Here is a 26,293-nt window from a genome sequence, read left to right on the forward strand (position 1 = left end):
AAGAGAATAGGCTGGACATAAGGAAAAACCTCTTTACCATCTGAGCCTCCAAGGCCTGGAATAGACTCCCTACAGAGGTGGTGCAGGCATCTACTCTGGCCCCTTTTTTTTGTGTGTTTTTGTTTTTTTTTTAAGAAATGTTTGGACGCTTATCTTGTTGGTATCCTTTGACCCAGCGGACTTCCTGCCCCTGGGGCAGAGGGCTGGACTTCATGATCTTTTGAGGTCCCTTACAGCCCTAATGTCTATGAAACTTTGCTCGTCTCAAAGTGAAAATGAAAACCTGAGAATTTATTGTCCATGAAATCCTTTTTGTCGATGAAGCTGCAATTCAGAAGCAGGACTGTAAAGTCTCATGGATCACCTTACTTGTGCTTGTGATGATTTCAGTCTGACCATTAGCCTAAAGAAGACAGTAGTCATGGGTCAACAAGTTGACCACCCTCCTGAAGTTAGAATAAATGATAAAAGCCTGGAAGTGATTGAAAAATTCCCTTACTTGGACTCAACCATCTCGCAAAATTTTGTCTTGGAAGCTGAAATTAACACTCGTATAAGAAAGGCAAGCAATGGCTAAGCTTCAAAAGAGAGTTTAGAAAAACAGGGCTCACTGTGTCAACAATGATGCCCATCTATAGCAGTTGTGTACTTAGCTCTCTGTTGTGTGGCAGTGAAACATGGACTCCTTATGCTAAGGAAGAAAGAAAATTGAACCATTTCCATCTTTGATGGATGTCTCCACAGTATCCTGGGCATAATATGGCATGACAAAATTTGTAACTTTACTGTTCTGGAATAGGCCAAGATACCCAGAATGTTTGTGCTCCTGAGACAGAGACACCTCTGTTGGTTAGGACATGGGGATTTGGCCATCACTTATACAATTCACCATAGAGTATCTCCTTGTGAGCTGGCCACTGGCAGTTGTCACTTCAGATGGTCCAGACTCTGTTTGGTTGATATCTGCAAGAAAAACATTTGTGAGCTGTACTGATGGCCAACACCAGGAACTTTAGACCACTATATGTGGAAAGCTGTCATGAAGCAAGATCACTTCAAGATGAAGAAGGTCAGTGATGAGCTAGAGAAGAGGCATCATAGGCAAGCAAGACAAAACAGTATTCGGCATGCCGGTTCAAGCTCAACCAAGTTTGTATGTGCAAATTGCTGGAGAGTCTGACTGTTGTGCACCAGACTCTTCAGCCAGTCAAGAAGCTGTGACGGTACCCTGTAACCCACGAAAGGTGCAGCCCCCATGGTCTCTTAGACTGATGCCTGACAATGACAGACAGTCAAAAAGCCCAAGGCTGAATCAATTCAACCTTTGCAGGTTAATCTAAGCTGCATAGATTGAACTGAGAAGCAAGTGAACAGACATTCACTTTTGATTCCAGAAATGTAGCCACATGCCTGCAGTGGCTCAGGCCAGAAGCTGTGGGTATTAGAACATGCCTCCCTGCTTGGCTGGAGCAGACAGCTTAGGCCAAGGCTAGCCTGCCCATCCTGTGAGTGGGGGTTTGTGGGGGAGGTGCAAAGCATCCTGGGATGCTGGGAGACTCTGGTTGCCTACAGATATTTAGGGGCCATGCTCTAACTCCTGGTGCTTTTCACACCTGGTGCTCCCCTCTCAGCTAGTCCCATTTCTGTGATTGCAGGAGTGAGTTTGGCCAAGCAGAGAAAATTCCTCCTTTATTTACTCGGGCAGACTTGCAACCCTGCAGTCTCAGGAGCAGGTCTGACTGAATGGAGAGAGCAGGGAGGTCACATTACCCATTACCCAACACCATCAAAGACGAAACAAGGGGCAATGTGTGTTTTGCCCAATGAAGTGGGTTAGCTGTGCTGCAACACATCATGGTACAGTTGATCCACTTCATTCAGCAGAATCTATTTCTAACCATAGATTCTACCCACATCTTGCCCTAATACTTGTGCTTTGTTCATGAAATTCGGTCACGTGGAAATTTTTCTGGCTGGAAACTGATTGGAAGTTGGCTCTCATGTTCACCTTATAACTTTGTCTGATAATACTGCCTCCCCCGAATAGGTCTTTTTTGGAAGATGGCTGATAGAAGGCAGCCCATATGTTGTGCTGTTTGATATAGCATCCGCAGCTTGGAATCTGGACAGATGGAAAGGAGAATTCTGGGATGCAAGCAACATAGGAATCCCTTTTCAGGACAGAGAAGCCAATGATGCTGTGATCTTCGGATCATTAACAGCCTGGTTCTTAAAAGAGGTACTGTTTTAAGGTTTGGAATAACAATAGCTTCAAACTAAAGCTGCAGAACTAATACAGATTTAAGCCAATTTTTGGAAAGTCACTACTAACCCATATTGTGTAATGAGCCAAACCCCTTGATTGTAGGCTCTCCACAGCAACTAGAAGAGTGTATTCCTGAACCGGGTCCATATTTGCAGCTGTTGCTGTCTCCTAACTTGCTCCATCAGTAATGTCAAACACATTGTTTCCATGTAAAGCTACTTGCAAAATGTACTATTCCTCTGAGGTCATTTTCACCCCCTGTTTTTTCTCAGTTCTGTGAGTTCTTACTGGAACCTCTTGCAGGTGCAATTTCTCAATCTTTTCTTGTGCATAGCCAGGTGATCACAAAGAAAAGAGTTGATCACACTCAAACTATCCCTGTCTTTTAGCCTTTAGTAATTTTTGAACTTGGTAGCCTCTATCTTGCCTCCAAAATACAGAGCCATGCCTGGTTATCTTAAACAAATTAGTCTTACCAGTAAAACAGAAAGAAGAGTAGATGATTATGCTTCTCAGAGCTCCCCAGGATGTGGGGGTTGCAGACAAATGGGGATCCGGTACAGCCCGCTCTTCTCTACACAACTAGCCAGCCCCACTTATATCCTCACTCGAGCAGACTAAAAGCAGGGCTGGGGTCAGTCAGAAGGCTGCTATCTCCTTGCATACAGTAGAAAGCTGGCATCTGTGGGGGAACTTCTGGGATTGATTGATAATCAGGATGTTGCGTCTTTACATATTCTTTTTAATTGTTTTCAGATCTCCAGTCAAATTGATGACAAGCCTAACATAATTGCTCACTTTCATGAATGGCAAGCAGGGGTTGGTATAATCCTCACTCGATTTAGGAAACTTCCTGTTGCCACAATCTTTACTACCCATGCCACACTGCTCGGGAGATACCTGTGTGCAGCAAACATAGATTTCTACAACAATCTTGACGAGGTAAAAGTCTGTCTTCCTCTCTCCTACAAGTGACATGTCCTGTTAATTTTTCAGTGAACCTGCCGTGTCTAATTAAATCATTCAACTGCTTTTTCCCTTTGTTAATGCTGCCGATGCTTAATTATTTCTTCTCCCAACTCATTCTTTCTCATGAGACTGGCCTATCCAGAAGCATTTTGCAAATCCTAAAGTATAGCAGATTACAGTAGCCAGATCATTAGGTACTGAATCCCTTATCCAAAGCCTGGTGAAGTCAGGTGCTTTAGCACTGACATCAGTGAACTGTGGCTCAGGTGTACATTGAAGAAAACTGGAAAAGATCAGATTCCTGGGCCCAGGCAATCTGTTGGTGGTCACAACACACTGTATTTCCACAGCACCTGTTGTCTGTGCCTTACTGTAAAGTCTCTGTGAGATTTTGAAAAGCACAAAGGCTAGCTAGGTGCCAATCTCCCATTGAAAATTGGTGCATTTGAAAATCATCCTCTTTATGATCATATAATGCTTATGATGTAACTAAGTCAGAGTAACACTGAATAAATTGGTTGCCAATTATTGTTGCATAGTAAGCAGGCATTGACTACAGAACCTTCCCAACTGTGCTGTCATCTTAGATCAGATATTTTAGCTGGTGTTCACTGTTTAACTTTTATTTTTTAATAATGTAAGGTTGTATAAAACAACGGCATGATAGTGAAGCACTGTCTGGTTGGTTGATGTTATAAGTAACTCTCTATTTTAAAGCTATTTCTGCTTTTCCCATCCTGACCTTCCTCCCTTGTAAGGTAAGCAGAAATCCTAATGCTTTCAAATATTTAAGATTTATTTTTTTCTTGCTCTCTCTTTTTTGAGGAATTCAAGAGAGGTTGTCATCAGTGGTTATTTTTTACATGAAAAGACCCAGTAAAATTATTTCTTTAGGTGCAGAATAACTGCCATCTCTATAAACAATTTATCCTTTCCAAGGCCAAGTGAGGAAACTGACAGCCACTGGATACTATATTTTATGACTGCCCTTACTACAAAACTTTCAAATCTTGATGGTGGCCCGAAGACAAAGTGGTGCATTGCCACCCTACTCCAGGACAGTCAGAGAGAAAACTGGTTCTCTCTGGGAGTGTCTACACAAGACATTTACTGCACAGTTGACTAATTAACTGAACAGTAAATGTCTTGGTGTCCACATGTGCGCCCTTACTGGGGGCAGGCAACCAATAAACTCTGCAGCAGGATAGTACATGTACAAGTACTACCCTGATGCAGAGTTTTTTTGTGTGCAGCAGTACACAGGTAGATGCTGCTGTGGCTGGCTGGGGAACACCATGGTTCAGTGCAGGACTAGCTGGCAGGCAGCCCCCACACTGAAGCACCCTCATGCATCAGCCAACCATGCCACAGCATGTAGAGCCTGATTAGAGCAGCCTAGGGCAGTTAGACTGACTCCTCCTCGTTCCATGCCAGCCCAGGCTGCTCTGACTGGGCTCCATGTACTACACCTGGATAAACTCTGGAGCTATATGCTCCAGAGTTTATTTGTGCAAATTAATTGCATGTAAAGATGCTCCCTCTGACCCCAAAGAAATAATAGTTAATGCTGTTGCTTTTGCGCCTTCATTTTTATCCACTGCAGATCATTCTGAGCTGATCAGCATAGGAAGAGAGAAGCCATGGCTCCGCTCAATTCTTGACAATTATACAGGGGTAGTACTTTCATGTTTACTGCCACATAACCCTGAGCACTCAGTCACCAGGTTGGAGCAGCTCCTATACTCCCCTCACATGGATTTGTAACCAACCCGAACTCTAGCTTTAATTTGTAGCATCTGATATTGTTGATCTCAATTTGCCCCTGCTGAAAGAAGGGCATTTTCATATGAATGTATGGGGAAAGTGGAGGCTTTCACATATTATTAAAAAAAGAAAACATAGTCATTTTGCACTTGAATATTTTAAATATTTTAAATAATATTTAGCTTGTTTATTGTGGAACATTTTTAAATAAAAATGTTTGGAGCAAATATTAGGGTACGAAAATAAAATGTTTGAGGACTTTTACCCATTGGAATTAAAAATAGTTGTCCAGACAATCCCATTTCATAAGCAAAATTCAAAATTTCAGTATTTTTTAAAGATTTGGTGAACTTCAAGATAATTTGGACATCATAAATAGATCTATTTTTAAGATATAACATCATTTTCCTCACAATAGCTTTAGAATTTTTCTCTTTCCAATGTATACACTTAGGTCAAAGCCATGCTTTCTATCCCTGAGCAGATCTCTTGATGATGACATAAAGATGTATCAATATAAAGGGACAAAAATTGCCTTGGTAGCTAGCTGGATAAATGCATGCCTAGTTTCAACTGTGTCTGTAAGGCTATACCTTACATATTAATACCTAACTCTCTCAAGCAGGAGTTGGCAATGCTTCAGGAAGGATAAGCCAAATTTACCCAGCTTAGTCTGAGGCCAGCTGCCCTTCCAACCCAACTGCCCCTGCTTCTCCTGCTGCCTGGCCACCATATGAGCAAAACTTCCTGCCACCAAAATGCAACAGAAGCCCCTGCTCCATGGGCCAAATATAACCCACAAGACAGGTTGCTGACCCCTTGTCTAAAGGATTATTACTAATCATGGCAACTATACTAAAATTGAAGTTCCACGACTCAATTCTTCATGCTGTGCGCATGGGATTTGACATTTAAAGTGCACTAATACAGGAAATGATGCCAGACTCTTCCTCTACTGTTTCATAGATGCTTACAGTGCGTTAAATCTCTTTCTGACAAATGTTAGCATTTACTAAGAGATCAGCTATCTTAATGAGGGCTTCTTTGGCTGTAAAAAAGGTCAACCTGGCCCAGAAGACAGATGAGAAACATAGGGGGGTTTCTTCAGAGTATACTCATTAAATGATATGGATGGGCAGGTCTTTAGAGGACATTTTTGCTGCTGTCTTTTAGTAGTAAACTATTAAGGTCAAACAAGTGATTTATCCAGTGATAAAGACTCCCCAAGGCTTCCTTGTGTTTAACCTTTGCATGAGACGATATGCCTTTAAAGGGCATGTCACTCTTTTTTCTCTTCCAAAATACAATACATATTTTTCCATTTTCAGGCCAATTGCATATATACTTAAAAATTTAATCTCTCACTTCTGATCAGTATTTCTTGAAAATAATATATTCTTCCTTCAGCCGTAAGCACAATATCTGAGAAAGGACTGAAGCGGCTGGTACATCTTATATGATAGATCAAAGGTGAGAACTGAAAGGCAGAAATGAAAGAACAGGGTAACAAGCGACTCTGAACTAAGAGACATACTCCATGCCTACAGCAGGGGAGATGAAACTTTACTAGCACCCATCATGGGCCAAAGAAGGACTGGTTTTGATGGACTTGAGAGAGAACCCTAGTTGGCCTGGAGTAAAATTTCCCTTGAGCAATCAAGTCAATTCAATTCAATTCAGTTTATTAAGGATTCTGGCAGAAAGCCATGGTCCTGAAAACCAACACAACAGACATACAACCATAATATAAAATTTAAAAAAAATAATAAATGCAAATTTAATGCAAATATAATAATAGAATAAGGTCAACCATTATAAAAGCATTATTCCAACTCCTAGAATTAACATAATCAAGTACAAATATGGTGATAAATCAGATCATGAATCTATAAAAATGTTGTGCATAGGTCCACAATTAACACAGTAAAAAAAACAAATATAGTGATAAAGTTTATCAGTCATATCAACAGTAAAGGATGTTTAGCTCTGATTGCTTCAGCCTTGTAAGCAAAACTTGCAAGATGGTTTACTAAATATGGATCTGTTTGCTGGAGGAGCCACGTTAATTTCTCTGTTTGAGAAGAATATCAATTTCTGCAAACAAGGTGATAAATTCTTTCTCCTTGTGTTTGTCATATAGAGGACATTCTAAGATATAATGAATAGTGTCTTCCAAAACTCCTTGACAGACTGAGCAACATCTTTTAGCCCTTGGAATGGAAAGTCTATATCCAGCCAAAACAGCTGTGAGCATCTGTTCAGTCCTGAGTCTAGTCAAAGAGGTTTGCCACTTATTGTTGAGATCCAGCTGTAAATATCTTTCTCTCCCCAGAATCTAATTTCCAAAGAATATATAGAGGGGTGATGCAAACAGCCCTGGCCACTGCAGAAACATTCTGCCTGGCAATATCTCGGAACCTCTGGAAAATCCAGACCTTTTCTATGCAGGAGTCTTTCATTGTCTTTGATATAATGTCCCATCCCAGAAAATGCAAAAGTACAGGAAAGAAAAGCTAGCCAGGGAGATTGAAGAGAAAGGGAATTATTGATGTCTTCTATATAGCACAATTTGAGCAAGTGAGCTATGTAGAAGAGGCAGAATTTTAAACCAGAATCCTGCCATTCTAATAAAAATATTAGTTAAAATGGAATCTAATCCCTCTCTAATCTCAAGAAGGATGCGGGAGTTGAAGGAGGAAGACCCAAAAGAGCCTTGAGAAACTTATTTCGAGGTATGTCTACATCATTACTGGTGGCATAGCCCCATACTTCAGCTCCATACAAGATCTGAGATGCAACTTTGGCTTTATATGCTAATATGGGAGCTTGGTCTGATTGCCCTGCTGTGGTCTCATAAAATTTCTTTATAGCCACTGGTGATTGGGCTGCCTTAGTTTTAACCAACTGAATGTGGTGTTTCCATGATGGAAAAACTGTAAACATCACACCCAAGTACCTATAGGTTTTAACAGCTTTGAGTTTGATTCCCCCACCATGTTCCATGGGTAGTTGATCAAACTGCTTCCCAAAACATTATTTTGGATTTATCATAATTTATATTTAAGTTGTTTTATCCACAAAGATGCTCAAAAATTGTAATTGCTCTCTATAATCTGATGGGGGTTCTTGACAGTATGACAGGTGTCATCTGTATACATTAAAATAGGGATCAGGGTTGCTAGTAATTTGGGGGGATGAAAATGAGAGCCCTGCATGTTGCTGATAATGTCATTCATATAAAGTTAAATAGTAGGGCTGTGTGAAGCTTTGGGTGCTGATTCAATTTGGAGGAGATTTGGTCCATTTCGGCAGCCAAATCTCTGAATCTGAATTGAATAAGGGGACCAATTAAAAGGTCTGAATTGATTCAAAGCTCTCTGAATCAATTCAGAAAAGATTCAGAAAGCTTCAGCAATTCGGGCAGTCCCTGCTGGCTGCAGCTGGGAGCTGGACCCGGACTTCATGCTGGTAAGTTGTGGGTGGGGAAGAGAAGCGGGAGGAGACCATAGGGGGACTGCTGCCAAGTCCCATCCCCTGCCTGCTTCCTGAGTCCCCCTAAGCACTCCTTGACCACCCCCCCCCCGGTGTCCCAGCCCCTCCATGGTTGCCCCTCCTGCCTCAGCTCCTTAGCCTTTTAAAAAAAAAAAAAAAAAAAAAAAAAAAAAAGCCCCTACTCACTGGGTGCTGCCAGTGTGGAGGGGTACTCACTGCCCCCAACTACCCTACACTGTGGGGGGTTCTGCTATGAGCTCCTCCCTCATGGCTGCCCCACCTGTCCCAGCTCCCGGCCCCTTATAAAAACCCAAAACCCCTTGCACTCACTGGCTGCTGCAGCAGCCTTGGGGCTTCTGAGGGCTCAAGAAAGAGCCTCCCATGCAGTGGGGGGGCAGTAGGTATTGCCCCCCCCAGTTGCTGGGCAGGAGTCTGGGGATTTTTGGTTTTGTTTTTAAAGGGCTGGGAGCTGGGGTGGGTGTGGCAGCCACGGGGTGGTGCTAGGAGAGTGGGAAGAGGCCGGGGGGCTCATTACAGAGCCCCCCCATGTGGTGTGGGGCAATGGGGATCACCCCCCTGCCTTGCAGCAGCCAGTGAGTGGGGCTTTTTTCCCCAAAAAGCTGAGGCAGGTGGGGCAGCCACTGAGAGCAGGCAGGGGGTGGGAACTGTGTGACTCAGAAATTTGGCTAATACAGCAGCAGCCAAATCTCTGAATCAGATTCAGCTGAAATGACTTGGGACTGTGATTTGAGTCACTGAATCAAATCCAAAGCAAATACTAGCCACTTTGCACAGGTCTAGGAAGAGGGCCAAAATACCTCCTTGCCTAACCTCTCTTTGTGTCTGAAATTTTTGTGTAAATTCACCCCTCAGGCCCCACCTAACTTGGGCCCAAGTATCTGTATGATATTCTATCAGCAGATGAAAAAGAGAAGGGTCAATCCTATAATTTAACAATTTCTCCCAAAGTTTACTTCTATCTATACTGTCAAACTCTTGACAGATCAACAAATGCAACATACAATTCTGATTTGTGCATATTTAAATCTCAAAAACTGAAGGATAGATATGTTATCAATAGTGGAATATCGATTCCTAAATCTAGTCTGTTCATATAATATGTTTTTTCCTTTTACCCATGCTATGAGATGGTATAACAATTGGCACCCAAAGATTTTAGCTAAGACATCTATTAAACTTATGGGGCGATAAACTTGTGCAATCAGGAGGATGCGTTAAATAATGGACTAGATAGAATCTGTGCCCAGGACCAGATCCCTGAAGACAGAAGCATTAGAGCAATGGTTTTCAACATTTTTAGACTCAAGGCACTCCTACTTAGACTCAAGGTACGCCTCCATAAGTCTTGTGAATTAAGTGGTACCTAATATATAAAACTAACTTATTTGTTACAGTGCTTACCACCTTGCAGAGGAACCAACCTGTGAGGGTGGGGAACATCCAGGCAGGGACTGAGTTGGAGTCTGCCCGTATCTTCTTACCTTCTCACATGTGGCTTAGCTCCTCTCATCTCATGGCAGCTTTCAAGGGATCCTGCAGCAACCCTGGGTGCCCTTGCACCCTGTTCGAAAATCAATGTATTAAAGTAAACCTATGTTTTCAGAATTTGTTCTTAGAAGTACCAAGGGCAAAGCTGTACCAAGATATGAGACTTCTTATTTTTCCAAATATAGAAAATACCTCTTATACTCATGATTTTAATTGAATTCCATACAACAATCATTGCCAATATAAACAAAGCAAATCCCATTAGTGGAATCCCAGTGGTGGTCAGCAAATTAGACAAGAGATGAATATGGTCCATACTCCATGTAGTTGTGAGAAAGATAATGCAGTGAAACATGTCATTTCAAATGCAGGGATGACATGTTTTCACTGATATTTTCCCTATCACTGTTGTAAGCAAGGGGGAGTTACAGCCAGAACCATCTCTTGGGGGGTGGGGCAAATCAAGCCAACCGCCCTAGGCCCCACACTAAGGGGGACCCCTGTGGATGCTGCCATACAGGCCCCAAGGGTGCCACTACTGGGGCTTTGCCACCCCTACTCCATGCTTTGGCTGCTCCCCACCCCTAGGATTGGCTCTGCACACCCCTAGGATTGGCTCTGGTTACAGGTGTTGGTGTCAGCCAGAAGAGTAGAGGCACTTCATATAATGCTGCTCTACTCTGCTTAAAAACCAAGGATACTCAGTCTAATGAACTTGAGCTATGGTAGTCTTTTGTTGAAGAGAGAAGAACTGAAGAGTTTTTCCACTGTTAAGTCAATAGCTTTTAATTCAGGAATTTGAGTGAAAGTTCAGGTTGTTCCCTAACAGTTGTTCCATCATACAGTCAATCAAAGCAGAGTTCCTACAGGAATTTTGTTTCCAGGGGAAAGGAAGCTAGAAGTATCATGTCTATAGTTCTTCAGTTTGTTTACGTAAGAGAAACCATGTTAGCATTTATATTAATATAACCATATCTGTTGTGTAGAATTAGCTGTGAGCAGGTGGTCAGAAGAAAAGCTCCAAGTAGGGCTGTGCAAAATGGCATCATTCTGTTTCACCTTCAGTTTCGGTGGTTCGAAGGAACAGCATTCTGTTTTGAATTTCATTTCAATTCGAAACAGCTGTTCTGTTCCATCAAAACTGAAAGGCTGTTTCGGTGCTGTTTTGATGTTTCACTGGGGCTGGGAAGTCAGCCCAGCTGAGTTGACTTCCCATTCCCAGTGCTAGACTGGGTGGGGAGAAGCGGAGAGTCAGCCCAGCTGGGCTCACTCCCCCACCCATGCTACAATCAGGTGTGGTCAGCCCAACTGGGCCCACTTCCCCCTCCCCCCCCCCATGCTGCAATCAGGTATGGGGACAGAGTCAGCCCAGCTGGGCTCAATCCTCACCCCCATGCTGGGAATGGGGGTGGGAGCAGAGAGTCAGCTCAGTTGGGCTGACTCTCCACCCCAACCCCCCTGCCGGATCACAGCACTGGGGTGGGGAACTGAGCCCAGGCTCAGTTCCCTTCCCCTGCACTGTTATCAGCTTCTGGCAGTGGGAGATGGCAAGAGCCAGGGCTGCGCTCCCAGCTAGTCCTGGGAGCGCAGCCCTGGTTCTCCCCTGTCTCTTTCTGCTGGCTTTGAAACTCAAAATGTTTTGAAATGTTTCAACTAGCCTTGTTTTGTTTTGAGGCTGTTTTGAAGCCCTTAGTTTCAATTCAATTTCACTGTTTCAAGCTCGAAAGTAGTCGAAACAGTGTTGAATCCAAACAACCGGTGAAATTTTGCATAGCCCTAGCTCCAAACACTTCTACAATATAGTCATCTCCCAGTTACATCCCTCTCCTTAGTTTAGTTTATTGTATTAATAAAGTCTAACCTGCTCCTGAAAGCTTGACTACAGCTTCTCTGCTGACCTAATGACACATCCCTAACCTTGGTTCTAGTGCTTGATTCTAGAGAGACCTGTTGTACTTGGAGTAGCAATTGCAAGAACAGTCCTGCTCATCCCTGAAATAGAGCATGCTCAGTGCAGATGGAATCTTTGGAGAATGCTATTGGCATATATAAGTCTCTACCATGCATGGTGTATTTCTTTGTCAAATTTGACTGGGATTTTTTTTCTTTTGTTCTTGACTGTAATGCTGGATATTTGAACTCCCAAGCTCAGACCCTAAACCACTGTGAGTTTTCATCCCACCCAAATTATATCACTAGCTGGTAACCAATTTCACCTGGCTCTATTATTTTGTTTCTTACACTGGCCATTATAATTGAACTATCAATGCTGTCAACAGCAGTGAGCAACCTTTTCAGATCAGCTCAGGTCAGAGGCAGGTGAGTACTAGGATCTGTCTGCTGCCACGGCAAAGGAAAAGTTTTCCTTGTCTCCATTGCAGCATGAAGAAAGCTTCTGCTGGCAAACACTCCTGAAACGCCACATAATTGGGCTGGATCCAAAGGTTCTGCAGGCCAGTTATGTATCCCACTTCAGGTGCCACTTCTTGGTGTGGTTCACAGGCAGGTGGGGAGCCAGGAGATCTGTCCTGCACATTGCAGACATTGCTCACCATTTTCTAAGCCACCAATTTGCATCATACAGTTTGAATCAAATTCCAGTTTGAATTTAGGGTTAATAGATGATCATTGAATATCATGGCAGGTCGATACACTTGACAGTCCCTTAACAGACCCTGTTCACAGCCTCTATGTATCAGTTTGTGCTTGTAAGTAATTAGGAAGTGATATTAAGCTTGTTTAACCACTGCTACATTGTTACAATCCTACTGACAGATACCTAAAGTGCTATACCAGAAGCCATAATGAATGCAATTGACCTGCAATTGATACTTAGTCATAGTGAGATGATGTTGGGATATTTTACTCTGTACAGGTGTTACTTTGTGACCGATATCCTCTGTTATGGTGCAAAAGCACAACTGAGTTTCCCTTATGGGGGCTGATATTTGCAATGTTTATCTGCCGAGTTCCTTAGGAATCTTATATACATGTTAATTAATACAGTTTAAATGGCATACTGCCCTTATCTGCATTAACTTTAATTGATAAGGATTAGTTGATCTGGACTGGAACCAATTTTAGTTTGGACAGTAGATGTCCACATGTATATAATGATGGCCATGGACTGCACCAGTGGGGGGGCACACAGGTGCTAGCAGGGACCATGGCCAAGTCATGCACATGCAAGTAGCTGTTCTCCTTCCCAATACACTGCAAATGTGGGTGGGGGCTCCATCACCCTGATGCACTGTGCACACGTGTGTAGGCTCTCCCCTGTGTGGTGGGGCACCGCATCTCACTTTCAGCTTCCTGTGGGCTCCCCTATAACACTTTGCCACATGAGTACTCCAGGCTGCCGCTCCCCTGGGACTATGGGCTGTGTCGTGCTGTGCTGCCTCACCTCCTGGGGCAGGAAAATGCAGCAGAAGCTGGAGGAGGGTGGAGGGTATTGAGACTGTGGCTGCTGCTACAGTTAGAACAATAGGGACAGCAGTGGCTGGGTGGGAGTAATGTTGTGTTTGCAGATGACATTTTTAAAAACATAAAACTAGATCAAATTTAGTTGTTGATCTATTAAGTGGTGAACTGTGTGTTGCAGTATATCTTATAGAAATGTCACTTTTGTTGTACAACAGTTTGATATAGACAAAGAAGCAGGAGAGAGACAGATTTATCATCGGTACTGCATGGAACGAGCCTCCGTACATTGTGCCCACGTGTTCACCACAGTCTCTCAGATAACAGCCACAGAAGCAGAACATATGCTGAAGAGAAATGCTGGTAAGACCTGGACTGAATTCCTATACTGCCTACTCAGTGAGATAAACTTTGCCTTGACAAAAATGAGAAAGAGGCCATGTCTGCATCATGATAAACTGACTTTGCCCAGTGGCAGTAGGCTGCACAGTTCTGTCAGTTGTTTCCTAACCCAGAAGGAATGTGGCTGCATCTATGTGGTGCTGTGGGTAGACTAATTTGGTTGGGGGAGCTAATTGGTCCTGACACTCAGTAATGCTAATTGGACCACCCAACGTACTGTGGGGACACAGTTACACTGTTTTGGGATTGGGATGTGTCCTTGTTAGGAGCAGCATCATGTCCTTGAGGGCACCATTGTTGATGCTGGTAAATTTACCACGTACACATGAACAGAGACAGACAAACAGAATGAGAAACATGCACAAGTACACAGACAGGCACATGCATGTGTTCACTCAGAGACCTTAGTGCACTGGGGAAAATATCCCTTGCTAGCAGTGGGTGCATCTACATGAGACATTTACTGCAGAGCTGCCTAATTAGCTCCACCGTAAAGTCTACACATCTACATGTGTGGCCCTATTAGCCTGCAGTAAACTAATAAACCCTGCCTAGGATAGCACTTATAGTAAATATAAGCCCTAAATACAAATACTATCCTCCTGTGGAGTTACGTACTGGGGCTGTGCAAAATTTCGCGGGCTGTTTCGTTTTGATGCTGTTTCGATTAATTTCAGGCTCAAAACAGTGAAATCTAAATGACATGAAAGGCTTCGCGACAGCCTCGAAACAAAACAAGGGCAGTCAAAATGTTTTGAAAGTTTTGAAACGTTTCAAAGCTGGGCTTGCTTGCAGCTAAAGAGAAACTAAGGAGAGGGGTGGGGAAAGGACTGCTCTGATATTGACATGTGTAGCTGGCCAGTGACTGATCCTTCCCTGAGGTACCTTCCAATCCCAGTGCTCTGGGACAGGGATGGAAAGCATTGTTTGAACTGAGCTTTCTCTGTGCCTTCACACTTGCAAATGACTCAAGATTTTTGCTCTCAACAGTTTGAGGTGCAGTTTCTCAGAAACCTCTGTACCCATGTCCTTGAAACCTGGAAAGCTTCATGGCCTCAGCAGGGGCTACCATGCCTGCAGTTTTCACCTTATTGTGTCTTAACACACACACATGTTACACGAGTTTTTCTTGTCAGTAGCTTGAGGTACAGTCTCACAGAAACCCTTGCACCTATCTCCTTGAAACTTGGCAGGCTTTGTGGCCTCAGCAGGGGGGCTACCACACCTGCAAGTATCAGCCAAATCAGGCAAGAAATGACAAAGTTATAGGCAGCTATAGGCTATGGGCAAAACACTGAAACAGTGAAACAGTTTCAGCAAAATGAAATGGAACAGTGCTTTTGAAATGAAACAAAACTCAAAATGAAACACAGTCCTGTCAAAATCGTGAAAACAGAAGTCAGCCACCACTTTAAATGACAACAGGTATAAAATAACTTAGTAAGCACTACCACAGTAGCATCAGCAGCATCTCAGACAGCCATACTGTGACAGAGCCTTTCTTTCCACTCCTGCAGGAGCTTCTTCTCCAGTGTGCATGTTAAGAAGCGCCCTCACTGTGTGACTGTGTGTGTTAAATCACACTCTCACTGGAGCTGGGGCATCTACATGACATGGTAGTGTGCCCTAATGAGGTCTCCTCTTCCCCTACAGCCTCAGCCTGGTCCACCACTTTAAATGACAACAGGTAAAATAATAATTTAGTGGGCAGCAGCACAGTAGCAGCAGCAGTATCTCAGACAGCCAGATTGTCACAGAGCCTTTCTTTTTATAAAAGAATTGAATGGAAGAAACAGAGATGTTGTCTTGGATTTATAAATGATGTATTACTTGTGGTGTGTGATGGGCTATGTTGTGTTTTTATGTTTGTTATTTTAAAAAAAATACTGAATAGTTAGAGAAATATATCTTAGCAAGCTTTTGGGTTAAAAAACCCTTTGTCAGGCTCAGGAAGCACCTGCAGTTGGTATGTCTGTGTGCTGTTCCTGGATGGAAGGACTAGTAAATAAGCCAGAGGCTGGCATGCAATGCAGGCAAGAAAGTTGGTCAGTGAAAATGGAGATGTCAGGGGGTGAGGGACTGGCTGGCGTTGGGGAGGGAAGGGGATGTAGCAGCACAGGTAATAGGGCAGATGTACCTGGGGAGTCAGATGTCCAACAGGTTGTAGTGTGTCAGAATTCCACTGTCTATATTGAGTCCATAAGTTTCTATGCCTACTACCTAGGAGGCTGATGAAATGATGTTCATAGGCCCGGCTCTGAAACGTGTTTTGTAAATTCAAACAAGCACTGAACCTTGCTAACCGAACCTCATCACCAGAACTGAAGTCAACTTTCTACAGCTCAAAAAGCAAAACTTGCCAACAATCTCCAGTACCCCCACAAACTGCACACCAGAATCTATCAAAGACAACAATACCCAACTACTTGTGGAGGCATATTCCTTACAAAAAAACCACTCAGAATCAGTCCCGAGAGACTGGAGACAGAAAGGGAATTTACAAACCACTTTTCACAGCCAGGCCTATGAACTTCATTTCATCAGCCTTCTAGGTATAGAAACACACAGACTCGACATACACAGTGGAATTCTGACACTCTACAACCTGCCGGACATCTGACTCCCCAGGTACCTTGGCACTTACCTGCACTACTACAACCCCCACCCCAGCCTGTCCCTGAGCCCCCTGATGCCTCCATTTCCATTTTCACTGACTGACTTTCTTGTCTGCACTGCATGTCAGACGAGCCTCTGGCTGCTTCTACTATTCCTTCCATCCAGGAATAGCACACACACCAGTTGCAGGTGCTTACTCAGCCTGACAAAGCGTTTTTCAATATGAAAGCTGGCATCCCAGGAAGCTAAGCTGAGCTCACTGGGAGCCCCACAACTCGACTGCAACCAGCAAGCCTCAGGCCTGTCAAAGATGTGACAGGTCTTGGCTTTCGCCAGCCAGGGCTATATGTATACATGTGGTAGCTGGAGGTTATGGCACCTCCTACCTGCCTTTCATCAGGAGGATTCTTGGTCCTGGCATTTCCTGGAGCTGCCACACCAACAGTCCCACCGGGCCTCCCTGACCCTGGCAGAGTGCAGTTTTAGTGGTCATGCCCAGGACCTGGGGCCTCCTCCTTTCCCATAGCCCCAGCCCATACCTCCAAGTTCATCCTGGCATGGAAGCTCAGCAGGGACTTGTTCTTCCCCTAATGGCTGGTGATGTAGTGAGTACCTCTTCCAGCTCTGAGAGAGGCATTAAATGTTTTTTGTTTTTTTTTTAAAGAAAATAGATGCAGAAAGAGTGAGGAGGGTGGCATTCACTCTGTCTGCATCTGGAGCTTGGGGAACTTCAGCAGGAGGTTCACCTGCAGGAACATCATGGGACAATTAATGCTAGCATGGGACAGTAGATCCCCCTCTTCCACATTCCCCCACCACCACTGTTCTGTCTTCCTGACTGTCTTCACCAGCACCTCCGTCCACTGATTCAGGCTTTGGCTGTTGCATACACTGCCCTTCACCTTGTGTCACACATGGTGGCCAACACATGCACTGTAGTGGACCACAAGGGATCAAGCTATTTCCTGATGCCCTCCCTCAGGTACTACTTGCATGCCTCCTACAGGCCCTCCTTAGCTGCCTCACCAGTGCCTGCATATCTGGTGACAGTGGCTTACCCCAGCCAGGAACACTGATCCCCTGAAAGCTCTACATTTGGCTCAGAAGTTCACTCACTATGGGGATCACCTGGCTAAGGAGGGCATCGCCAGTGCTGAGGGCATTGCCAGCACTGAAAATCTGGGAGATTAGTATCCCACTCTGTCCTAGCAAGGGAAATTCTGAGGAAGAAGGGGGAATCATTTGAGTTTGTGCTCCATACCCCTCAAGTTTCCCCTAGAACCAGGTCTCCTTCCCCAGAAGGCACTTCAGAGGAGGTTGATGTAGAGGTGGAGGCAAGCAGCTCACCTGAATTCACTCCTCCTGTTGCTGTGCCTCTGGCTGTATCCCACTCAGCTCTGTTCAGGGGATCGCTAATCCCAATCTCCCTAAGCAAGGCCATCTCATGGATGGCCTTCTGTTGCTCCACCAGCCTCTCAAGTATCAAGTATGTAGAGTTCCACCAAATCTCCACATCCTGCATAATTTTGTGCTGTGGGATGTTCAGCTCTTTTTGTTTGTCCTGCAGCATCTTGCCCCCTTGATGCTTCAGTGGAAGTAGCCTGACACCTTCCTGCATTTGGAAATGAGCTTGCTGTTGCTGTCACCAGCAGCCCTGTCCCCTGTCAATGAGGTGCAACTTGCGTGCCAGACAGTGAATGCCAACACAGCTGATATCACAGACCACCTTGACCATACTGGCCCTGTTGTCAGTGACTATGAACCTGCGGGTGAGCTCTCTTTGCCCAACAAGCGCCCCCCCTGCTCTGAGCAGTTCATGGCTCGCATGATCTCTGCTGCCATGTGGGACTTGTCTATCACCTTGGCTTGAAGGAGTGCCCATTGATGACCTGACTAGTTGTACCAGTGCCCTGTGAAGGAGAGGTGGGTGTGATTCTCCACCCTGGCTGCTCCAGAGGTCTGAGGTAAAGTGTAGGCCACCTGCAGACCTGCCTTGTGAAGCTCCTCCCTCAGGTACTATTTGCATGCCTCCTACAGGGAGGTCACCACCGTCCTGCTGAAGGTGGTGCATGTGGGTACTTGGTAGGATGGAGCCACAAGTACCATGAGCTGCCTGAACCCTGGCCACTCAACTATGGAGAAGGGCTGGCCATTGACAGCAAGCATTCCCCCAGTGCTCTGGGTGATCTTGCTCACCCTTGCAAAGTGCCCCACTTTCTTTCTGCTTTTCCCCCACTGCTCCAGGGTGGCCTGCCTCTGGTTTGTGGGGACAGGGTCTTTGGAGCAAGAAGGGGACTTTCCTTTAGGCATGCTCCTGCTGGTGCCAGACTGAGGAGGAGCAAGTGATAGGTGGTGGTGCCTGCAAAGATGCATCAAAATCCCTGTGGTGCTCATGTGTTTTGTTCCCTTGCCCCGGCTGCTTTTGGCTCAGCAGTGCAGGCAGATAGCATACATGGGATCATCTTCCAGCTCAAAATGATCCCAGACCACACTACCCACTCACTTCTGGGGTGTGGGTGAATGTGTGGACTTTCCTTCTCCTCAGCAGGCAGAGGCACAGCAACAGGAAGAGTGGATTCAGCTGAGCTGCTTGCCTCCACCTCTATATCAACCTCCTCTAAAGTGCCTTCTGGGGAAGGAGACCTGGTTCTAAGGGAAACTTGAGAGGTATAGAGCACAAACTCAGATGATTTCCCCTCCTTCCCCAGAATTTCCCTTGCTAGGGCACTGAGATCCAGATCCAGCACCAGATCTTCCTCTGGGACTGGAAGACTCAGCATGGGAAATGTAACAGGGGTGGAAGAGACTGTCAAGCTGGTGCTCGTTGTTGTCATGATGGTAGGGTTATGGCTGGTGCTGTTGGAGGGGATAGTCCCAGGCCCAGGCAGTGGCACTGCTCCCTTCTCTCTTCTGCTTGTGGAAGCCACATTCCTTCTAGCTGGAGGAAAGAATCTGTGTCTCAGTTTGTGGGGGGGCAGGGAAGGGACTTACACCTCTCCCTCTACCCAGTCTTCTGCCCCTCCCTAAAGGCTTGCCACCACCTGCCTTTCCACCATGCTTCATGGTGTCTTGCATGTCTTGTTTTTTCTACAAATATATAAATTTATTTGCATTCCTATATAAATTCAATCATGTAGTGAGTGTGGCACCAAGTAGAAATGTATAAACACAAATATGAGTGACTGAAGAATGTGTCTTTCCCCTATTTAAAATTCAATAATGTGAGGGAGTGTGCTGCAAAGTAGAAATGTATAAAAACAAATATGAATGAAGAATGTCTTTCCTCCTATATAAATTCAATAATGTGTGTGTGGGGCAAAGTATAAATGTGTATATAAAAATATAAATATATCTTTCTTCCCGTATAAACTCTATAATGGATGTATGTTGCAAACTTTAAATTGTATAGAAATAAAATATAAAATGTGTTCCCCTTCCTATGGGAATTAAATTCTATATTGTAATCCTATCCAATATAATTATAAAATTGAAAAGAATAAATCAACAAATATAATAATAAAATAAAAGCACATCGGGGGGGGGGGAAAAAAAAAAGAGATATGCTAAAATCCTTCTCACTAGGCTAGCAGTAGCAAGTAGGAAATGAATGGTAGCCTTTGTTGTCTGATGCTGCTAAGTAAAACAGCTCAGTAAGTGACACCAAGGCAGAAAGCAGGCCAGTTCAAACAATTCTGCTTTTTTTATGCTATTTAGTCACTGGCCAGCTACACAGTCAATATGAGAGCAGTTCTTCCCTGCTCTTCCCCCATCTTCCCCCTCTCTCTACTTACTTTCCGTTTTCCTGCAGGCAAGCCCACCAGCTTCAAAACTCAGAACATTTCAAAACTTTCAAAATGTTTTGACTGTCCTTGTTTCATTTTAGAGGGCTTCAAAACAGCCTCCTTTTGTTTTGAATTTGCTGTTCTGAGCTTGAAAGGAGTTGAAACAAGACAGCTGGCAAAGCTTCGCACAGCTGTACCAGGTACTACAAATAGAGGGGTGTATCTCAAAAAAAAAAAAAACCATTGCAAAAATAGTTTGAGATTATGTAGCAAATTATTTACTCCTATTCTTTACATCACTGTTTCAAATATAAGCAAACTGGAATTGGTTTGCTACCATTGTCTCTCAGAAAAGTCACTTTTTAAAAAATTTCTTACAGTTTTATTGTAGGTGAATATAGGGCAGTGAAAGGTTTGGAAATGAAATCCAGTTAAACCATAAAACAGGTACAGCAGAGGCACTGGCACTTGGAGTTTTCCTCAACACCACCTGGCCTAGTTGCTTCAGGCTGAAACATGTCTGGGTGGACCATGCCTAGCGATAAGAGTAATTCATTCTTCACTGCCTATTGGCTCTTTTCTTCAGTAATGACAGCAGCAACAAACTACAAAAAAAATATATATATATTCTTTTTTAAATATAAAGCTAAGATCAAGGATTTCAAAATAGCTAGTGTAGGCTAAGGAGCCTCTGGAGCACCATAAAGAGGTGCGGTTGACAGAAAGTGCTGAACATTTATTTGCCCTTTAAGACATCTTATGGTGGACAATGAATAAATGAACTGTCCAAAACCATTAATGATTCCTGAAAAATTCTGGCTTATAATTTTGAGTTACAGGAATTTAAAAACATAGGAGGGTAGGACTGGAAGCAATGTCAAAGGGATTATTCCTGACTAAACCATCCCAATATTCTCTGCTTTATGCACATCCTTTCATAGCACTGGAAAACATGAACCACAGTTCATGAAAGGTTGTACTATATCTACCTGCAGTATATCTACCTACCTACCTGGGTTAATCTATAAGGTTCAAATCTACCCAGACTTCTACTAAACCATCCCAGCCAAGTGTCTTGACCAAGACCCCTCAGTCTTTTCTCCAGGCCAAATAACTCAAGTACTTTCAGGCTTTTCTTATAAGTCCTGTCATAATTTTGGTTGCTCTGCACTGGACTCTTTCCAAACTGTCTGTCACAGAGCAGGGCCTAGGAGTGGCCGTGATCCCACTAGCGCCCCCTACTGTGTCAATTAGGCAATCCAGCACCCTCTCATCTCTCCCACCATGTCTTGCTGGTATATATAAGGTTCTATGGGAGGCTGCCTTTTATCTCCCAATGCATGGTGTTATGCTGAACTACCCCCTGTTCCATATGAGGTGACTCGGTGCACCCCAGCCTTATGGGCAATGCGTGCCTCCCACCTCCCCTTTAGCATGCCCCAAGCCTTGCAGCTCTTCTGGACATTATCAGGTCCAATTGCTATCTACGCCTTGCCCAGCACCCTTGGGCCTGACCCGCAACCAATGCCCCTTCCCTGGCGCCTCTGGGCTTGTTATGCGACCGGCACCCCTTACAACTGATTAGCCCTACCGGGCTTACTGATGGTACTCTTCCCAGCTGGGCTCAGTGGCCTAAGCCTTAGCTAGCCCCTCTGGGTTTGTACCCCCAAATCTGTATCCAATTGAGGCTCAGGCAGCCAGAGCCTTACCTGGCCCCTTTGGGGTCCCGACACAGACAGCCCCTCTGGGATCTTTTTTGGTCCACACCCCTACTGGTGTTTCTATCAATAGTGTATGCCCACTCCTGGGACTTTGCTTAAAACCTGCCCCCACCGGGGCTTCGCTCTGCACTAGCCCCCTTATGGGGCTTCCCTCAAGTACACGCCCACTCCAGGCTCTCTATAATCATGGACTAGCCCTCTCTGGGCTTGTCTCTCTAGTAACACCCACCCTAGGCTTCTCCTCTTGTGGCTCTCCCTTTGGAGCCAAACACAAGCCCCTCAGGCTTCTCACTGGTGCTCCTTGCAGTGGGGCTCAGGTAGCCTTAGCTGTGCCTGGCCCCCAAAATCCTCTTTGCCCTTCTCAGGGCTGGGGTCTTATACCCCAACTACAGTGCCCTCACTGGCACTGTGCCCCTCCCCAGGGCTAGGGTAGTACACCCCACAATGCAGCACCACATTCTGGTGCTGGGAGCACCCCCACTCTACTAGGGCACTCCTAAATGAGGCCCCCTCCATCCCCTACAGCCTCTCCCAGTCATCTGGTATAACAGTAACTAAACAGAACCATAAACCAAACAGCTGAAACGACAATAAGCCTCCTGCCTATAACATAAGATCTAAGCCCACCTGGCTCTCTCACACAGGCCTCCCAGTCAGGGTCCTCTCCACCCTCACCATTCTGTAGCCACTTGGGTGGTCAGGTTACACCAATCAAGCCTGCTCAGCTCTCCAGCACCTCAGACTACCAGAAGAGAATCACTCACTAAGGCTCTGGCCTGGGCTGTCTCAGGGAGCTTCAGCAGCCCTTATTCCTTCATAGGAAAAGGGCACCTGCGTGACCCTGTGACACTGTCCACATCCTTCTTGAAGTGTGGGGCCTTATCTGGGCACAGTTCTCCAAGTGAGGCTTCACCAGTTCTGAATAAAGCAGAAGGATCACTTCGCTTGATTTGCAAGCAGTAATCCTGACCTAGGATACTGTTGACTTTTTTGCTGCAAGAGCACACTGTTGGCTCATTCAACTTTTACGTATCCACTGTAAACCTCAGGTCCTTCTCTGCAGTACTGCAACCTATTCAATTATATTCCCCAGTCTGTATTTATGTATGCAATTATTTCATTCCAAGTGCAGGACTTTGCACTTGTTATTTTGGTTGCTCTGCCCTGGAAATGCTGAAATGTCCAAGTTTCACACTGAATGGGTTAGATTAATTTAATAGAAGCAGTTACACAAAATATCAGCAGACTCTTAGCTATAGGTGTACAAACGTGCATAATGCTATACCTACAGTATGATATAAATTGGCAGAAGTTCTTAGTCATTATTGAATCTTAGATGTAAACACACTGGCTTATGTACTATTTCAGCTTCACATTAACGACGCATGACTGCCTGGTAATCAGTAGATTTGTGAAATCCACATGGACACTGTCTGCTGAAAAAGGTCAACATTCCTCCAGTAGATCATTAAACTTGAAGCCTATTCAAGGGCACAAGAGTCTGTAGAGTATCAGCCTTTTGATGTACTTGAAAAGACCAAATTTAAAAGAAAAAAAAGCAGAACAATTGTCATTCACAGACTTAGCCTCACAGGTTTCTAGCAGGATATGTGTGCAGCTGAGTTTAAGTAGCAAACTTGATAACAAGCCTTGTAATTTGATGCAGCTATGTAGAGAGGATCACAACAGTGCCTGCTGCCCTCACTGCCCTTTAAGTTGTATAATCATTTTCATTATAAAATTCACTATTCTGTTGTGGCAAAGGGATGTGGGTTGGAGGGGGCAGAAAGCATGGAATTGAAATAGTTTGGCTCTAACTAAAGGTGAACATCTGCAGTGGTATAAGAAACAGCCCAGAACTGGACATAGAGGCTGTTAGCCTACCAATGATTGCTTGTGATCTGCTGTATTCCACTTATATTCACTCCTCTGGGTCCATAGGAGCTGCTCTAATTAAAGCCTCCCCCTCTACCCCAGCCCAGGAGCATGTGTGAAGATGCCCAGGGGTACTTACGGCCATTAAAGATCTAACAACATTTATTAAGTGAAGAAATGGTATCAGTCCCAGTGCCCGTATGAGTACCTAGTACTTACTTTCTTTCACCGATAGGGGACTGAACTATAAATAGCCATAACTCTGTTTGACACGAACATTATACAACTGCATTGGTTTTAATTGTAAACACTTTTGGCCCTCTGAGGAGAGGTGCTTTACAAGTATGTAGATTTTGGGGAGAAATCTAAAATAGTATTTTTAATGTACTTTTAAAAGTACATTTTATTCTTTGTATCCTAGAAGAGACCGCTATCAGGATGGGTGCCCATCGTACTAAGCGATGTTCAAACACATAACAAAGCAGTGCTGGCCAAGAGGACCTCACAATCTATAAAGACCAAACTTGACAAAAGGATTGGAAGAAAGGGATGTAATATACAAGTAGAGGACTAAATTGTGGAACTCACCCATAGTGCTTGTTGAGCACAATAACTTTCAGAGATTCTCAATTATGACACCGGGTGATTTTGTCGTCTCAGGAGCAAATTATCAACACTTGCAGCATATTTACTTATAGTTCTGCAGCTAAAAATGATGTAAAGTGACTCTGAGGCTACAGGTACCTCCCATAAGTTGCCCTGTGGAAACAAAGCCTTGGGTTATATACATTTAAATCTGGAATAACTCTATTGAACATAGCAGAGTTACTTGGGAATTTCACCAGCTGTTATTCTCTATGGTGATAGAGAATGCTGTTTCACTGTTATAACTAATAATAATGCCAAATAAATCTTGACAGTTTGGCACCTAACAAAATTTTGGTTCTTTCCTTAAAGGTTTTGCAAACACTGAAGATGTCTACCTCTATCTTTGTTTTGCTTTTCCAGATGTTGTCACCCCAAATGGTTTGAACATTAAGAAATTTTCAGCGACACATGAGTTTCAGAACTTACACATCATGTACAAAGCTAGGATCCAAGAGTTTATTCGTGGTCATTTCTATGGGTATGCTTTTACTTTTCAGAATGAGCACTTGGTTGTTTAAGGCTGTTGAGGCAAGAGCTAGAGTAGGTAGACTGTAAAAAGTACTTCCTAGGGGACTGGGACTGTTACCTACTGACTCTTGTATTTACCTGAGAGCCATGATAGGAATCCTAGCTTTTGGTTCTGGCTCTGTGTAGTACCATGTGTGATCAAACAAAAGGTTTGACATGTATGCTATTTACCCAAGATATAGTTCAATACAGAGTTCTGAAAGAAACCCATGCTCTTCTGGTTGTCATGGGACCTTTTGGCAAATCATGTCAGTGAACTGCTTTCTGCTTTGTCTGATCACATTTGATGTATACTGTCTTCATCTGTTTGTTTGTTTTCAGTCATCTTGACTTCAACCTTGAAAAGACTTTATTTTTCTTTATTGCTGGGAGATATGAATTTTCCAACAAAGGAGCTGATATATTTCTAGAGGCCTTATCCAGATTAAACTTCTTGCTGAGGGTAAGAAAGGACTTGTAAATGCAGAATGCTACTGGATTATGCACATTTAATTCACCCAAATATATAATTTGTGTTCAAGACTCCCTATCCCAGCGGCTGGGAACCAGGGCCAGAATGGCTCAGCTCAGGTCTGAGAAGGACTCATGTTAGGACCCATTTGCTGCTTCCAGGGCTTCTCCCTGCCACCCAGCTGTGGTGCAGTGCAGCATGGTATGAGTGAAGCTTCAGCCACTGAATTCTGCTGACGCTTCAGCTCTGGAGGCCAGATCCAATGGCTTCACAGGCTATAGGTTGCCAGCAGGTGTCCTATACTGTGCTCCACCAATTTTCAGTTGGCACAGCAGCACTGTAGGGAACTACTCCAGCTGCTGTGACCTAGTTCAGCCCTTGGGTAGCCAATGAATTGCAATAGTAATGACTTAAAACCTACTTTTCATCCTTCCCACTCCAGCTGCATCTGGCCTGTATATCAGTATGGGCTATCTGTGGAATAAGTCCTAAGGATATTGAACAAACTTACCTAAAGTTTAAGGTATTTTTATCCTGGCTTACAGGCAAATGCCTTTGACAACTTTCTTGAATGTGTCATGTGTCATTGCTCTATAACAGCTGCTTCTGAGTATTTTAGGCTTGAGAGCTGGATTTGAAACCATAAAATAGAAAACTTTTATAATGCCTAATATTAAAAGATGTGCTTTTAAGATCAAAAAATTTGTCCTCTGTAGATAATTCCATGGAGTTTGGAAAGCCAAAAACTGTTATTGTGTTACTGCAGGACAGAGACTTGGAAAATAATAATAAAAATCTAGACCTCAAAGCCCAGGTTTTCTACTACTTGCCCTTCCTGCTGGTGATGGTA

At 44.1% G+C, this 26,293-nt stretch overlaps 1 protein-coding gene across 2 annotated transcripts in view; it reads left to right on the forward strand.

Annotated features, from left to right (window-relative positions):
- GYS2 (glycogen synthase 2) overlaps positions 1-26,293 on the forward strand; it is a 63,782-nt gene that overhangs the window by 14,675 nt on the left and 22,814 nt on the right. For both annotated transcript variants that reach the window (XM_090041114.1, XM_090041115.1), the window contains exons 3-7: positions 2,048-2,239; positions 3,023-3,208; positions 13,639-13,783; positions 24,825-24,942; positions 25,314-25,434. In XM_090041114.1, coding sequence (XP_089897240.1) covers positions 2,048-2,239; positions 3,023-3,208; positions 13,639-13,783; positions 24,825-24,942; positions 25,314-25,434 — 762 coding nt within the window. The remainder of the gene's footprint in view (positions 1-2,047; positions 2,240-3,022; positions 3,209-13,638; positions 13,784-24,824; positions 24,943-25,313; positions 25,435-26,293) is intronic.

The sequence above is a fragment of the Crocodylus siamensis genome, chromosome 4, assembly GCF_052110815.1.
Source record: "Crocodylus siamensis isolate JL-2025a chromosome 4, ASM5211081v1, whole genome shotgun sequence".
In the NCBI taxonomy this organism is placed as follows: domain Eukaryota; kingdom Metazoa; phylum Chordata; order Crocodylia; family Crocodylidae; genus Crocodylus; species Crocodylus siamensis.